At 38.3% G+C, this 15,572-nt stretch overlaps 2 protein-coding genes across 5 annotated transcripts in view; one reads left to right on the forward strand and one right to left on the reverse strand.

Moving 5' to 3' along the window:
- The window catches only part of dock1 (dedicator of cytokinesis 1), a 221,114-nt gene that overhangs the window by 86,506 nt on the left and 119,036 nt on the right, over nt 1–15,572 (forward strand). For all 4 annotated transcript variants that reach the window (XM_044103786.1, XM_044103787.1, XM_044103788.1 and 1 more), the window contains 3 exons: nt 1,611–1,717; nt 7,097–7,224; nt 10,142–10,237. In XM_044103786.1, the coding sequence (XP_043959721.1) occupies nt 1,611–1,717; nt 7,097–7,224; nt 10,142–10,237 (331 nt within the window). The remainder of the gene's footprint in view (nt 1–1,610; nt 1,718–7,096; nt 7,225–10,141; nt 10,238–15,572) is intronic.
- Nucleotides 14,548–15,572, reverse strand: part of LOC122823795 (inhibitory synaptic factor 2A) — a 37,489-nt gene continuing 36,464 nt past the window's right edge. The window contains exon 5 of the transcript XR_006369392.1: nt 14,548–14,720. The gene's annotated coding sequence lies outside the window, so the exon portion shown is untranslated. The remainder of the gene's footprint in view (nt 14,721–15,572) is intronic.

The following is a 15,572-nucleotide window of genomic DNA, read 5'->3' on the forward strand; positions in this document are numbered from 1 at the left end:
CTCATGCCAAATAATTTACCACCAAAAATCCCAATCCTGTTCAGATGAATTATTGTTTTGATTGGAATGGAGAGTCCTTCTGCATGATGGCTCTTTTGCTGTTGTTTTCCTGTTTCCAAATGTGACAGCTGCCAAATTTTGAGGGTTAATTTTTTCTTACATTTTATAACCACACTATGTAAATAACATCTATCAATAAGATGTATGTGAAAGTATTTACTGCACAAAAGTTAACACACTGCTTCACCTGCTCAGCTGAGAAGTGTACCCCATCCATGCTCACACAGCTTTTTTTTTTTTGATTCATTTGTTTCCATTTCTAACCAAGCTGTGGTTTTTGTTCAGTAGATATTTATGCAAGTGCACAATCCACCAGAAGAAAAAAAAAACCTTTTGATTTTAGCTGTTATTGTATTAAATTTGATACATATGAACCATTAACCTGGCTCTAAATCACAGGCTTGACTCTTTGGTGGCTGAGCAAAGGTGGCATTTGCTGTTCCCGTTAGCTAAAAGCTTGCCAAGAGTCTTAGCTGGAGGCAATCGGACCGGAGCCTTGGGGGTGGAGAGTGTTTCATGCAATGCCAGAACATTTTCTCTCCTGCTTTTGTCCAGGCCAATCATAAGCATGTTGCCTGCCTCAGAAAAGAATAATGTATAAGAGTTATGTGAAAACAGGAGGGAAGATTTATGTTTTAACATTGTGAATTTCAAAAAGTTTCTTCCTAATATTTAATCCTAACCAATCTGAGTATATTACAGACAGTGGGACATGTTTCTTGTGTAATAAATATATTAATATGTCTGGAATATAACATAATGGCTGGCTGTGTAGAGGATTGGATACAAATCAGTTTAATAGAAATATGAGTGGAAGGAAAATCTGTGGGATATAAATATGAGCAAGCTTTCAGAGGATTGTGAAGCAAAGACCATTCAAGAGTTTAGGAGAGATTTTCAAGGTGGAGAGTGTGGGTGGAGTCAGACAGACATTGGCTACATTTACTGCATTACTTGGGTTAAGCCCCTCCTGAATCAGAGACAATAGTATAAGCACGTAGATGAAAAGGGACTGGTTGCTTGGTGGGCAAAAGTTTTCTTTTCAGAAAACAAACTTTCTATGGAATTCAAGGTTCCAGAGTCTTGAACCACAGAATTCGAGTTGTTCAAAACTCAGGTGTGAATTTTCCACAGGCAGTCATGATTTGGGGAGTCTTGTCATCATCTTTTATTTATTTTCTTTTAATTATTTTATTACATTAGTTATTTTCCTGAATTATGAAGATAAACAACAAAATTCTAAAATCTCAGATTAATTAAATGTTGTCATTATTTTTATTATTTGAAAGCTTTAAATCATTCCATATTTTTTGTTCTGATTCCCATGTAGGCCAGATGTTTCTGATCTGAATATGACAGATTGTGACCTCTGCTCAAACTAATACAGAGTGACCTAGTGATTTTAAGTAGTTTTACATCATTTATTTGTAGTCAGAATATCTAGCCATTTCTGTTGCTTTCTGGGTGATTCCTCGTGTCTGGAGGGAGTCAGCCAGCTCAGATGCCTGATAAATTTGACCTTTTCTTTGTCTGTCTCTTTGTCTACACAGCAAGCTGTTCACAGAGTTCATCCTGAAGGTCCCTCAGGGTCGCCTGGTGAAACAGAAGCTCGACTGTCTGATTGACATCGTCCACAGCGATCTCTTTACTCATCATGGTGAGAGCGCAGCTGCAGAAAAATGCTTATATAAACTGTACTGCCAGTTTCTCAGCGCTTGCAGTTTCACTCACAGCTCAGTAATTTAGGCAATCACACACACCACCTGCCTCCACCAGGCAGCCCTGTGTGAGGCTTCTACAAAGGTCATTGGAAATTCTTCATGTTTATTGTAGGAGGTAGACAAGTCATCTGTAATAATCTTCTGCACTTGCTTGCTTCTTAAAATAAGGATTAATATCAATGCTGTCAAAATGTTCCTCCTATGTTTTATGGTGTTTTGAAGATATTTTTCTTATTTATTATTTTTTTCCTGTCATTTTGTCAACAAAATGTGACTAAAAGCAATACATAAATTTTTTTTCATTATTCTTTTATTTTTCCGAACTTTTTATATCCATGTCCATCTTTTTGTGACACTCATGGTCCTTAGTTAGACATTAGGCTGGTCCAAATGTCAGTATGTGTTCATTCTTGAAAACTCTTGAGATGGAAAAAAGGGATGGACGAATGACCAGATGGATGCAAGAAAGATTAGATGGATAGATGGAAAAAGAATTAGATGGATGGACAGATGGACAAACGATAGCGATAGATGATCAAATGAATGGATTGATTGGGGGAAAAAAAGGATGGGTGGATGGGTAGGTGGATGGATCAATCAATAAAATTAGTACAAATCCGTGTATAGACTGATGAAGACTAGTGGACAGGTGAATGTATGGACGGTTGACAGATAAGTAACATTTCTGTCAGTCAACCCATCAGTTCTTGAACTCTTCCACTTGAGGCAAAAACTGACCCCTGACCTCTAGAAAGCACTCCATCTTCTTGTGTTTGAGAACCCTGCCTTACTACCTAAAGGGGCCTACAATTTATCTTTGGGTGCATGTTTTAAACACAACAGGCAGAATGTGTCAAGATAATTTTCATAAATATACTTTTTGTTCATTTCTGATTTTTGTTTGGGCTAAAATCTAAATTGTAACTCAATTAACTGCGTAGCCCCGTGGGGAGGCCAGTTAAACTCTGCCTTATTTGTCAGCGTGAGGTGTTTAGATCAGTATGATGGTAGGCAGTGAGCTGTGAACGGTTGCATCAACAAGGTGTAATTGGAAGTTTGTCCTGTTCAGTAATGTCTGATATCGAACACAACACGGTGTAAATGTCACAGCTTTCAGCGTAATGATCCAATGCTTTCATACTTTTCAAACATAAAAGGTTCCAGTTGGTGGCTGGGTCAGTTTAACGCGCCAATATTGAAAGGCAACGCTCAGTGAGAAGCCCTCTGGTCATTACTATTGATCTATTTCTATAACTGTGGACGGGTGAACCTCCCCCACTGATGCTTGTGAATGGAGTGCTAATCAGCAGGATGGGTATTTGCTGCGATGCAGATGCGGATTATCCTGCCTCTGATCTCTCAGTGACTTCAAGGTATAGAGTCTTGCCTTTGTTAGGAATGCTTATTTACAGAAGCAATGTTGAATAAGGCTAATTGTCAAGAAAATTTCTCCTCTCTACATTAGTATCAAGCTCAGCTCCACTTTGGAGCTGTTTTATTCAAGATTAAATCAAATGCAGATGGTAAATGAAGCAGGCAGACTGGTTTAAGGGTGGTCTTAATCTTGTTACTAAGGGTCTGAACATTCTTGCAGCCTGATCTACAGGTGGTCTCTAAAAAGCACTTTTGCCAGTCATGCCCAAAATCAAATGCCTGGGATGTTTGCAGTGAATTAAGGCTGAACAGTTAAGCTCGGTGATCTGTGTTTCACCACAAACCTCTTTAGCAATTTCTGCATTCTAAATTAATGCACTTTGCATGTGTTTGGAAATAGGAAAGGCTTCCTTTTCCTTAAAAACGTGTACAATTTTGTATACCTTACACCCTGCCAGTGGAAAATAAAGCAATATCTCTTCCTAAGTGGCAGAGGCTTAAAATTGAATTTCCGTGTATTGAACATAAATGTGAAAACATGTAAAGAGCTTTTCAGCACATGAAAAATTTATGATTTTAGACTGACTCAGTTCAGGACAAAAATAATTGCAAGCTAATAGGTTAACAGCAGAAGCTAAAATCCTGTTTGCACTGAATATTCATAATGTATATATCATCCTGATTTTCCTATATGCAAAATTTTGCTTTCTATTAAATGTAAGCAATCTCCTCCATCTGGAGACAGAATCCCCTGTCTCCATTTTGTTCTATCCTCTGGATCCTGCACCTTCACACCAAGTAACTTCATGTCCTCCTTCATCACATCCTTAAATCTTCCTTTTGGTCTTCCTGTCAGGCTCCTTCCCGCTGGCTCCAACCTCATAATTCTTCTGTTGATATAACCATTGTCTCTCCTCTGAACATGTACAAACCACCTCTGTCTGGCCTCTCTGACTTTATCTCCAAAACATGTAACATGAGCTCGTCCTCTGATGTAGCCTACTCATTCCGGATTCTGTCCATTCTTGTCTCTCTCAAAGAAAACCTCAACATCTTAAGGTCTGCAAATTCCAGTTCTACTTCCTCATTGGCACTATCTCTAAACTATACATCAATGGTCTCACTTCTGCCTTGTACACCTTTTCTTTCATTTTGTTTATATTTTTAGTCACACTTTACACCTGATACTTACCCGTCTGTTTCAACCTGCCGACAGACACTTCTTTACCTCTCTTCCACACTCTGTTTCTTTGCAGCATTGATCCTAAGTAAAGTCCTATACATTCTTTACTTCTTCTCCCTGTAACATAACTATTCCACTGCTCTTCCCATCCTTTACAAATGTTGTATTTTGTCTTCATTCCTCTCTTTTCCAGTTCATGTCTTTAGCATTTCCTCCATTCGTACTTTGGTCTTCTTGCAGATCGGTGTTGTCTGCAAGGATCTCTATGGAGACTTTTGTCTAATCTCATCTGTCCACCTGTCCATCACCAAATCAATGAAGTAATCCCACATCCACCTTGAACGCCTGTCTATCTGACAGCACACCTCACTGCCGTCTCACAGCACTCGTCCATCTCCTGCACCACTCTAGTGTACTTCTGGCATCCCAGGACTTCTCATATAATCGTATAACTCCACACTCATCTAAATGTACAAAGGCACAATGCATCTCCCTGTTAGATTTGTTGTATCCTCTGGATCCTGCAACTTCACACCAAGTAACTTCATGTCCTCCTTGTGGAGCTATATTATATTTTGAAATAAATCATTGTGTGTAATAAATCTAACAATGGGAGCCTTACTTTGAAAACTAGCCTAAAGAATTTGCCAGTTAGATATTGTCAAATTGTTTGACATGCAACTGTATGCGGCTGTGTTTCTATGTGTATACATTTTGCCACCTGATTTTTGTTTTTTTCTCTTTTCATTTCTTGAAAAGAGAATGAGCCATAAAAACTGTATTAACGTGCCTTAAAACAGATTTGTTTTTTTATTATCGTGAATATATAGGTCATAAAGACTGTAATTTGCGCATCTTTAAATGGATAAAAACAGCCATTGCATTCAGGCTGCGCCATGCAAATAGCTTGGTACTGTATTTAGCAACAACTCAAAATATCTCAGGGCAGACATGGTTGTCACTTGGTGTCAAGGCTCCACATCGAATGACAAGACAAACTCTTTAATATCCAGAACATATCCATTCCGGTGAGGACAAATAACACCAATTATTTAAATAATTGCAATGTAGAACAGGTCAGTGCTGCAATTAGATCCTATAGAAAAGTGACAGCAAAGGATGGGAGCACAAACGCGGGCTTTCTGAAAGTATTGCACAGAAGTTGCATGTCTGAGTGGAATCCAGTTCTTTAGAAAACAAAGTAATCTTGTCAGAGTTTCAGATTTTTGTCATGATGCTTAAAGACGCAATGAAAGCAAAAATCTACTGTTCATTGCAATTGCCTTTGTGTGCAAAAAATACATTTCAAAATAGAATTTAGCTTGTCAGTATATACAATGTTGGTTTGTGGTTCTTCTTATTTCACTTAAGAAACATGAGCTTCATCTGTTCGCTCATGTTACTTTCATGAACCATTAAATCAATTAATTTTGAGGCATTTGTTCAACTTCAGTGCAGTAATCAGGTGTGAGCCTTCTCCTAATAATAGTAATCTATAATGAAATTATTCCTACAATAAGCTTGTGTAGAAGAACAATAAGCAATTTAATTTCTAACTGCTTTGATGTCTTTAAACTTTGTGTTTTCTTTTACTGGCAATCATTTTCATCATATCCTATGTGGCTCATGATTAATACTTTAAATGTAGATAATCAGTATGAATTAAGTAGACATATTCACAGTCATAAAATAAAAGAATATTTTACGAATATATATATATCTTCTGATATGTTTACTATATAGCCTTGATGTTTAAAAAGATGTTTTTAAATATCAAGGCTTTCATCATTTGTCTTAAAAGGAGCATTGCAATGTGGTTAATTTTAAATACACTAAAATGACATGCAACATTGTCTGATTTCATGTTTATTACCTCTGTGTGCTTTTCAAGATGAGATCTTCCATGGTTCATTCCCTGCATTGTGTTCCTCACTCTGTACTTTATTATTCGGCCTTTTATACTACATAAGCTTGAAAAGATTTACATGCTGGTTTATTTTTGAGTTCCAAAGCTCAAATTTTCATTTATTTTCGCTGAACCAGGGCTCTAGAGGATGAGGATTATAGTCGCACATGCTACCTAATTTCTAGGTCGTGGGACTAAAAAACATAAAAATAAAATCTGATCAGTCATTTGAGGTGAAAGCAAAAACACATTTTCTGACACTGAAAGTCTTGCTATGATTGATATGGTAAGACTTATTGATTTCTCATAAAATTGTACATATGTGTCTGGCTAGTTGTATCTGATCGTCATCACTTTAGCTGTTGACTGCAGTTGTGTATTAAATGACCATTTGTGGGAATGAATAAAGGGATTTGGAGTCTCATTGACACTTTTCCTTTACAGATAACAGAAAGATTGTGATATAACCTGACAAGAGTCTTTTTTAGATGGTTTTCAACTGCTGACAGCAAATGGTTGACGTCAAACTGTCAGCCAATTGATCTTCTGTCTTAATGACTGATGCCATTGGTCTGTGCTGTAACTTATAGTGTAATTAAAAGCAGTAATAATTTGCTGCTGTTTTAAAAGCTTAGCTGCTATATTTCAAGAAAGTTTCAGATGTTTTAATGAAATAATTAATTGCCTAGCGTGTTTTAATTTAACCCTCTGAGATCAGCGAGTCATTACTAAACTGTGTGCGTCTGCAGCAGCGGTGTCGAAAGCATATGCCGCACTGCTTCAAGTGATCCATCATCTGGTTTGTGTGTTAACTGGCGTGGTGAACATGTGTATTTGTTACTGTCCCTATAGATTGCCGTGAGATCCTCCTACCACTGATGACGGAACAGCTGAAGTCCCACCTGGAGAAGCAGGAGGAGCCGAAGGCTTGCTGCCAGCTGCTCAGTGACATCATGGAGGTGCTTTACAGGAAGGACGTGGTGAGAAACACAACACACATGCATGACATGCTTTATTCTCACCAGACATAATTAAATGTCAGAGTGCACTGTATTTAGGATCATCTTTGCATTATCTTTGTACAGTTTCACCACAGCATTATGCTGCCACAGTCATATTCTACCACACACTGGGCTTTACATCCTGGCCTTAAAATTCAATGTAATGTTTTCCAATATTATCCCAAGATTGTCTAATGTTGTAGAGCCCTAGTCTTTATTCGGAAAGGGAGAGTATTATCTAAAATGAATGTTATAATATTATTCTTTCATCAAAAACATACTGAGAACGTTGCCTTGATTCTTTCATGCATGTTTGTGAAATCCTTGAATTGCCTGTGGCAATCATTTGGTCAGTGCCTTAACACTTGCTCTCCCCAAAGTGTCACCTCTTTCCACAAAGCTCTTCCTCTTACAGAACACTCCTCCACTGCCCCTTCCTCACTCAGTTCCTTCAGACTAGCAGCAGCAGTAATTAGCAAACATCAAATGGAGCTGAGTTTATCATGCAAACTATTTTTTAATCGAATGCTTCTAAGAATGTTTGTAACCGGCATAATGCAAAGGTATTGTTGCAATGATGTGCTGAAGGCAGAGTGTTGGAAAGAACAGGAACTTCTTAAGGTGACAGTGGCCAAGTTACCAAATTGCAAAGTCAAATTTCTTTTAAGTAAAGTTTGACATACAGTTACTTGGTTGTGCTATAAAAAGTCACACTATGTGCCTGTACAATGCATATTGCTGTGATTACTGTTTGAATGGTTGTTGATGCTCTCTAAATTATTTCTCAGATATAATGGAGGGAAACATTAACACTACAAATGGCTAATTAAACAACACAAGAAGTACTGCTTGGTCTCCTGGTACTGTGGCATCAGAGAACTTTAAAGCAAGTGCAGTAATAATGCAGTTTGTTAAAAACAATTTGTATTTAAAAGTTCCTGGACCACAAAGTGATGCTTTTCAATTGACAGCTTTATACATTGATATTAATACCACATAAATGGCTTCATTTAATACATTTCTAAATTGCTTCCTTCATTCCTATTGACGAACTACCAAATTAATAATGGATTTTAACACAAATCTTCTCCCATCCCTCATACTGAGACTCCTGCCCTGGATCTTGCATGCTCAAATAGTTAGATCCACACACACACAAACAAATACTCAGCTTCTGTGTGAGTGTGTTTGATCGTTTTCCATGCCTAGACTCCTGATGTCATCCCCTAGGACCTCTCAGACTCTCGTCATTGATCACCACGGTCCGCCCTCCCACACTACACTTTGCTAGGATTATCTACCTCTCCCACTCTCCTCCAGCTTTTAAACTCCCTCTCCTGCTCTACAACAAATATCAGCTTCCTCTCAGAGTCTCACTTTCTCTTTCATATCTGTCTGGTGCATCAATAAAGCCAAAGATTTCCCAGACTTACAAACACAGATATGAAAAAAAGAACTGGGGGCTATCTTAAGACTAGATCACAAACCCTGCAGTATGGAGTACCAGCAGATCCTCCAACCACATCAGTTGTGGAGATCTGTCTTTGATATCAGTTACTCTGAGACGGACTGAGAAAGTAAAACTAACTAGACTGTTGCAGATCGTGTTACAATAACTGGGCAAAGAAAGGCACTCAAATTTCCCATTTAGCAGAAGGAATATATATATATATATATATATATATATATATATATATATATATATATATATATATATATATATATATATATATATATATATATATATATATATATATATATATATATATATATATATATAAAATGAATCGGACACTTTTCGTTTACTGCAACTTTACCATGTTGCAGTAAAGTTGACCTCATTTTCCAACTGAAAGGCTGCCTAAAAGTCCTACTTTCTGAAAAATGTTAGGGAAACTTTCTTATTTGAAAGGTAGCATGTTCAGTGGCTGCTCTATATAACTTTGTGAATGTGTAAAACTTTATATATTTCAACAAGAGACTTGGGGTGCATTCACACCAGCCCTGGTTCAGCGTCTGGTTTAATTAAACTCTAGATTGTTTTTCTAGAAAAAAGGAGGAGGAGCCAAAGACTTGCTGCCAGTTGCTCAGTAGACATTCATAGTGGTTCAGTTTGCTTGTGAAGGTATGAATTCAACACTCCAACTCAGGATGCATATAAATCTGTAATATGATCTCAAATTTCTTTGCACCGAAAAAATGGCATAAATCCAAACTTTTAATTTTTTATACATCAGAAATCAGCAAATCTGATAGGCAAGGAGTCCAACACTACAGGATTCAGGATTAATAGCCCCTCTGTATGGATCTCCTGCTCTATTGCTATGCGCCACCCCTGAAATGTCTTGTTAAATGTATTATTTACTACTTGATATCAATTAGAGTTTCATAGAATATATCACTAGAAATACAGTTTAAAATTATGCTACTCCTTCTAAAAAATATTTATATAAGCCTTTATACTCATTTTTCAAGATTTCTTTCTGGTCAGCTTTGGTTCCCTCCTCAGAAAGGTACAATGAGTAATAAAAAGAAAAACATGCCAGAACTGCCTCAGACATAAATGGGACAATACAAAAATAAAACAGAAAGAGCATCGGGCAAAGGTTTCTCTAGCCCACAAGGGATTTTTGGCTCTTACTCTTTATATTTATACCGTAATCTCTTTAGGCTGCATTCTATTTCCAATCTATGTAGAAATTCAAGAAATACTTATTTTAAAACTTTTGTCAGTGATAGCTGAATAAAAGTCATCAATGTGTTCTTATGTCTGCATAATAAAGAAATAATTTACTCTTACGCAGCCAATGAATTTTAGCTTTTTATATTGTTTTATCATTTTCCTCTGCTGCGATGTCTCTATTCTGATGGATATTCCATTGTCCCACCTCCGCAGGGTCCCACCCAGTGGCATGTTCAAGTTATCATGGAGAAGCTGCTGAGGACAATAAACAGGACAGTCATCTCCATGGGCCGGGATTCTCCTCACATCGTAAGTTTGTCAGACACTGATAGCATCAGCAGGACAGTCCCATCTCCATGCCTTCTTGTTTATTTTTGTGGGTTCATGCACAAAGAGACACATACATGCACATAAATATGCACTGTATGTCAGACACAGCAAATGTGTCTGTATACTATAGACTGTGAAACTCCATGAAGCCCAGAATAGCTTCAGTCTGACAAAGACTAGCATCTTTCTCTAAACACAACTATATCTGAATGTGTGTTTTGTCTAAGCTGTTGTTTTTTTTTTTTTTTTTTAAAGTATGGTTTCCTTGTCTAAGTGACTGATCCTCTTATTAGTGCACATCTAATGCTGCGCTCCGTAATCTAATTACTGTATCCCTCTGTTATCCCCGTGAGCGTCCTTCTTACAGCCCCTCTCCATCAGAGCTTCATAGTGGTTAATATCAGTCTCTGTGTAAAGACAAGGTCTGCCTTTGTAGATTTCACTTGTTCGTCAGGCCCGAAATTCAATCTCTGATATTGATTGGGTTGCTTCTTTTTTGCATCATACAGATGCTTATCTTCTCTCTTTAGGTTATAGTTTGGTAGTTAACATTTTGATATGCCTTTTATGTTTTTGAGATTTTGCGTTAGGAATCCAGAAATACTTATATGCCTGTATAAATAAAGTTAAAAAGAATCTAAAAGTCTAGTGATTCTTTTAGACATCCGAGACTATCTGGAGATTTAATTTGAGCTCTGGTTGAACAAACAGCCAAAGGTCAGCAAGTTTTTTGGGTGTTTTGCCTCAGCTTGAAATTAGAACAGAACAACCAGTGAAACCTCCTGCATTGACTGATAATTGCACTAACACACAGTCTGATCAAGTTTGGGAAATTACTTCCTGTTTTTGGGTAAAGATGAATTTTAAAAATTGTGAAAATGATTTGTTTTCAAGACTTCCTGTCCCATTATTTATCTATCAATACACATTAAGAATCAATCCATCTATCCATGGTTAACCCATCCATTTGTTCATCTATCAACCATTTATAAACTGATAGTGAGTTTTTGTGTTAATAGAGCTCCAACTCTGTGAAATACAAAAAAAAGAAAATGCATAGTTTTCAATGGGACTTTTTGTCAGTAGTCACTGTAGTCATCCTGTTTGTTATGCTGCTGTCCTGTTAAACTTCAGCAACCTCATTTTTCGTCTGGTCTCCTACAATTCATTTCTTCCCAGGATGCACACATTTTTTTAAGGGTCCATAGCTGTTCGTTCTTTCCATCTTTCAAACTGTCTGATGGCATTCCCATCTGTGCGTCGAGCTAATATTGTAGATTGGAAGCCCTTTGTAGGGTAACAGATTGCTTGTGTGCATCTCGCTGAATAATGTGAAGCTAATGAAGCTGTGAGCTCACCTCAGACTTCCCTCTTGTCCAATTGTTTTTTTCCTTGCCGGAGATTTAAAATTCCTGATTGCTCTTTCTTTGCAGTTGTCCAGGCTATTCATGGCTGTGTCGAAGATTGAACGCTTTTCTAGTCCTGTTTGGCTCATATTCAAAAAGTGTGGAAAGTGGAATTTCGGAAAAAGGCTTTATCTTCTGCAGTTATTTTTCTTTGCAGTTGGTTTGTTTTGATCTTGTATTTCAGATATGGAACTCTCCTTCCGTTTTGTCTAACAGGCTGTCAAGATGAGGGAAAGTTTCCTCTGCTGTGCTACTGCTGTATTATACTAAGTGCATCTATTTCGGAGTTCCTCCCTCCCTGCGGTGGAGGTGAAAGAGTGTTGCCTGCTTCCAGCAACTGTCGCTGAATGGCACCGTCGGAGACCAGCGTCTTTTTTTTTTTTCAGTTAATGAAACTACTCCTGCCTGACTTTCTGTGGCCCCTAATGAAATGATCTGCTCTGTATACAAACGCTGCTGCTTCCCTCTGACTCTGTTCCTATTTTGTCCCTTCTGACCCCTGCCTTTCGTCAACTGATTTCTAGTTTTTTGACTGGTCATTGCACTTGACTGCGTTGACATTTCTAAGTACCCGAATGGCCTTTTGCATCAGTGTGCAGAATCCTTTTTATGTGATGCGGAGTTGGAGATCACATCAATGTCGTAGTTTACATAATAAAACAGCATTTAAATTGAGTCTGTTAATCATGACCTGATGATCAATGGGATTAGTTAGAATTTTTATGAGCTTTGGGAGAGCCTTCCCATCAAAGTTGCAGTTGCTGCATTTGGATGGTGCTGCCTCGTCTGCAGGCAGTGCTGCTGCTGCTGCAGCTACTGCCGACCTTGTTCTTCTGAGTGGCAGCCTCTTACATTTAGATTTATGCATTAACTTTCTGCTCTCCCCCCGCTGTGGTGGACGCAGAATGTTGATGAGGGTGATCGCAGCAACGACTTTGTGGGGTGGTGCTAGTTTTGCTGTGCATTGTCACTGCAGCGCTACGCCTGTTAGCGACTTAGACACAGCACCGTCATACGTTTGATTCATTGGACATCCCAGCGGGGCCTGCCTTTTGTATTCACGTCCACCCTCACAAGTGGCTTTGAAAGGAGCCTCTTTGAATAAATTTACATGAGGATAATAGCAGAAACGTGTTGCCAGGTCCTGCTGAAATCCCCAAGTTTTACCTTGAATAACATTTTCCTTTGCTGTAGGGATGGAGTGAACCCACAAAAAAGCAATCTGTGTCTTCTGTCTTCTTGGCTTCTTAATAAGTAACACACTAAACCTGACCATTAGGGGGAATTACCAGTGGTGAAATTACTTGTTAACATCTATTAAATTCAAATAAAAAATAGTAGCATTATAAATTGAGCTTTGGATTTCACAGAATCACAGCGGGCTACAACTCAGATGGAGTAGAACATACCAGTCATCAGTGATGCATTGTGCTGTACATTTACAATCAAAACACTTCTAGACATAAAACAATGAATTTTTAATGCTGGATTTCACAAAAACACTAAAGTTTTAAGCTGAAACAAACAAAAAATAAAATAAATGTATTATGTCTGCAAAACCTTGAATAGTGGCACAGTTATCACTGCTGCTGTGGCAAGAATGCCCTGGGTTTGAATGTTCTCCCCATGAATGGGCTCTCTGCTTCCTCCCACAGTCCTGAAATATCTATGTGGCACTAATTGAGATTAATTGATTTATTTAAGTTGCACTTAGTCCTAAATGTATATGTGCACCATTGTCTGTCCTTTCTTTCTCTGTGTGATGAACTGAAGATGACTAGTCCAAGTGAGATTCAGAAAAGAAATGAGGCTTTCAAACTTACAGGTTGAGCCAAGTTTTGACTCGATGATGGTCCACCCTCAATGACGGATATTAATGTGGATGCAGAGGCTGAAACAAGTGGTGACAAGGATGAGAGTCATCTTCAATATTTAAGGTGGCCCAACTCTACTCTGAAGCTTTTTCATCTGATTTATTGCAAAATGTTTACCTTTGAAAAATGTCATGATTCGCTCATTTAACCTCGACTTATGTCATGTACCAGCATCGAAGTAAAAAAAAACAACTTACAAATCCAATAAAATTATATTAATAAAGAGAGGGGAGGATTTAAGTTAGCAACTTATGCATATCTCAATCAGGTGTTGTGTCTTTCATGTTGTACCGGTAATTAGTGTCTTACATTGCATCCGTTGGACCTTCATAAGTCTGTCTGCTTGGCAGGAAGCTAAAAAAATCGATTGCGTCAAGGTTTTTTTTTGTAGCAAATTATCTGTAATCCTCACTGTGTTCTTGACATTATAGCTTTTTTTTCCCCCCAGCTGAGTCGTATAAGAGTAGAGTACCCTGAACTACAAACAATAATAAAAACAGAAAGAAAGACACAAATAGTCCTACTTGGGGCACTTTAGCTATATTTGGCAAAACTGTCTTCACATCAGTTCGTTTAAAGTCTCTGAATAACACTTATGGAATGTAGAATCAGTTTTGTCCAGCTAAAAAATTTACTTGCATAAAAATAGAAAACAAAACGCCTCGTGGCATTTTGTTTTATACAAGAAAAATGTCGAATTAAGTTATTTTTAAGCAAAATCTGGCCGTCAGGTTTATGTATTTTTATTGCAATATTCAGGGACATAGATTGAGCTGTTGGTTGTCAAACAAGCGTTTCTCTTATTTAGCAACAGTGAAGCACACCATGCGTATGGACTGCTGCACTCCCATGGAGTTCTCCTGGAGGTTTCCCTGCAGTGTGCAGAGCTGCAGGGGAAGAACCCTGTGTTATTGATTGACGGTACCAGGTGGACTGGCTATCTGAGCTGGTGCTTTTCTTCTTTGCTGCATGCTCTCAGGATAAACAGCGTTCTGCAAAGCATCTGTTTCATTAAGCCTGGTCAGATCAGGATACTCCTCCTGTTTTAATCTCGTTTTGTTCCTCTTCGTCTGTTAGGAGTTTATGCCTGTTTCTGTCCAAACGTATCTGTTCACTTCTTGCATCTTTCAGCCTGTGCGCGCTCCCTCTCCCTCCTCCTCCGTCTCTCTCCTGCTGGCCAGACTGCTGCAGAGCTCACAGAAAAGAAGCATAGTGAGATATGGCGATGCATCATAATGCCTCAAACACCTTGTTATCACTCACTGGACCTCTTCTTCCTGATTCTCAACCACACATTTGAGAAATGTAGCCTTTCTGAGAGAACTCTGCAAAACCAGCTGATACTGTTAAACCACTAAGGACAATGTGTAAAAGACAGTAAGATGTCATGTTTGTACTACTCTGCTTTATACCAGCACTTAAAGGAACAGCCCCATGGTGACACTCTTACTGTGACTCAGAGGAGGAGTGTTGCCCTCCAGTCAAACTACCTAGCGCATCTACACAAGGATCTCGCTGCCTCACTGCATCTCTGGGGCATTTGTTCAGGGCTTTGTCCTCTGCTTGTTTCTGGTTGTAGTTGCACTTTGTTTCTGGTCCAACCGCATTACGGTTTTGATGTCCTCAAACAGGCTCAGAGGCAGACACAAGCACTGCACTGCTCATCCCTTTTGTTGTATTCCGCTCTCGTTTCTTTGCCATCGTGCCACATCAAAGGCACAGCAGCATTCCCAACCTAATCTTCTGCAGGTTATCGCATAGAAAATCTTTTTTTATATATATATGTACATATATTTGCAGACGCTTCTCTACAGATGAGATTTCACCCAGGTTTGCTCATCAAAAGCACAATATATTTTCTGCGATAATTTTACGCAACTTTTCAGTCTGTAGATAGCTTGGCTCGGATTTCAGCTCAAAATATTTAAAAATTTGATACAAAATAAGTTGAATGAAAATTTGCTTTATTCTGTCTCATTCTGTTCTGATAATTTGAGCTGCAAATTGCTCAAACCGGTGTAATGTGTGATTGAG

Source organism: Gambusia affinis, linkage group LG20 (assembly GCF_019740435.1).
Source record: "Gambusia affinis linkage group LG20, SWU_Gaff_1.0, whole genome shotgun sequence".
Lineage (NCBI taxonomy): Eukaryota > Metazoa > Chordata > Actinopteri > Cyprinodontiformes > Poeciliidae > Gambusia > Gambusia affinis.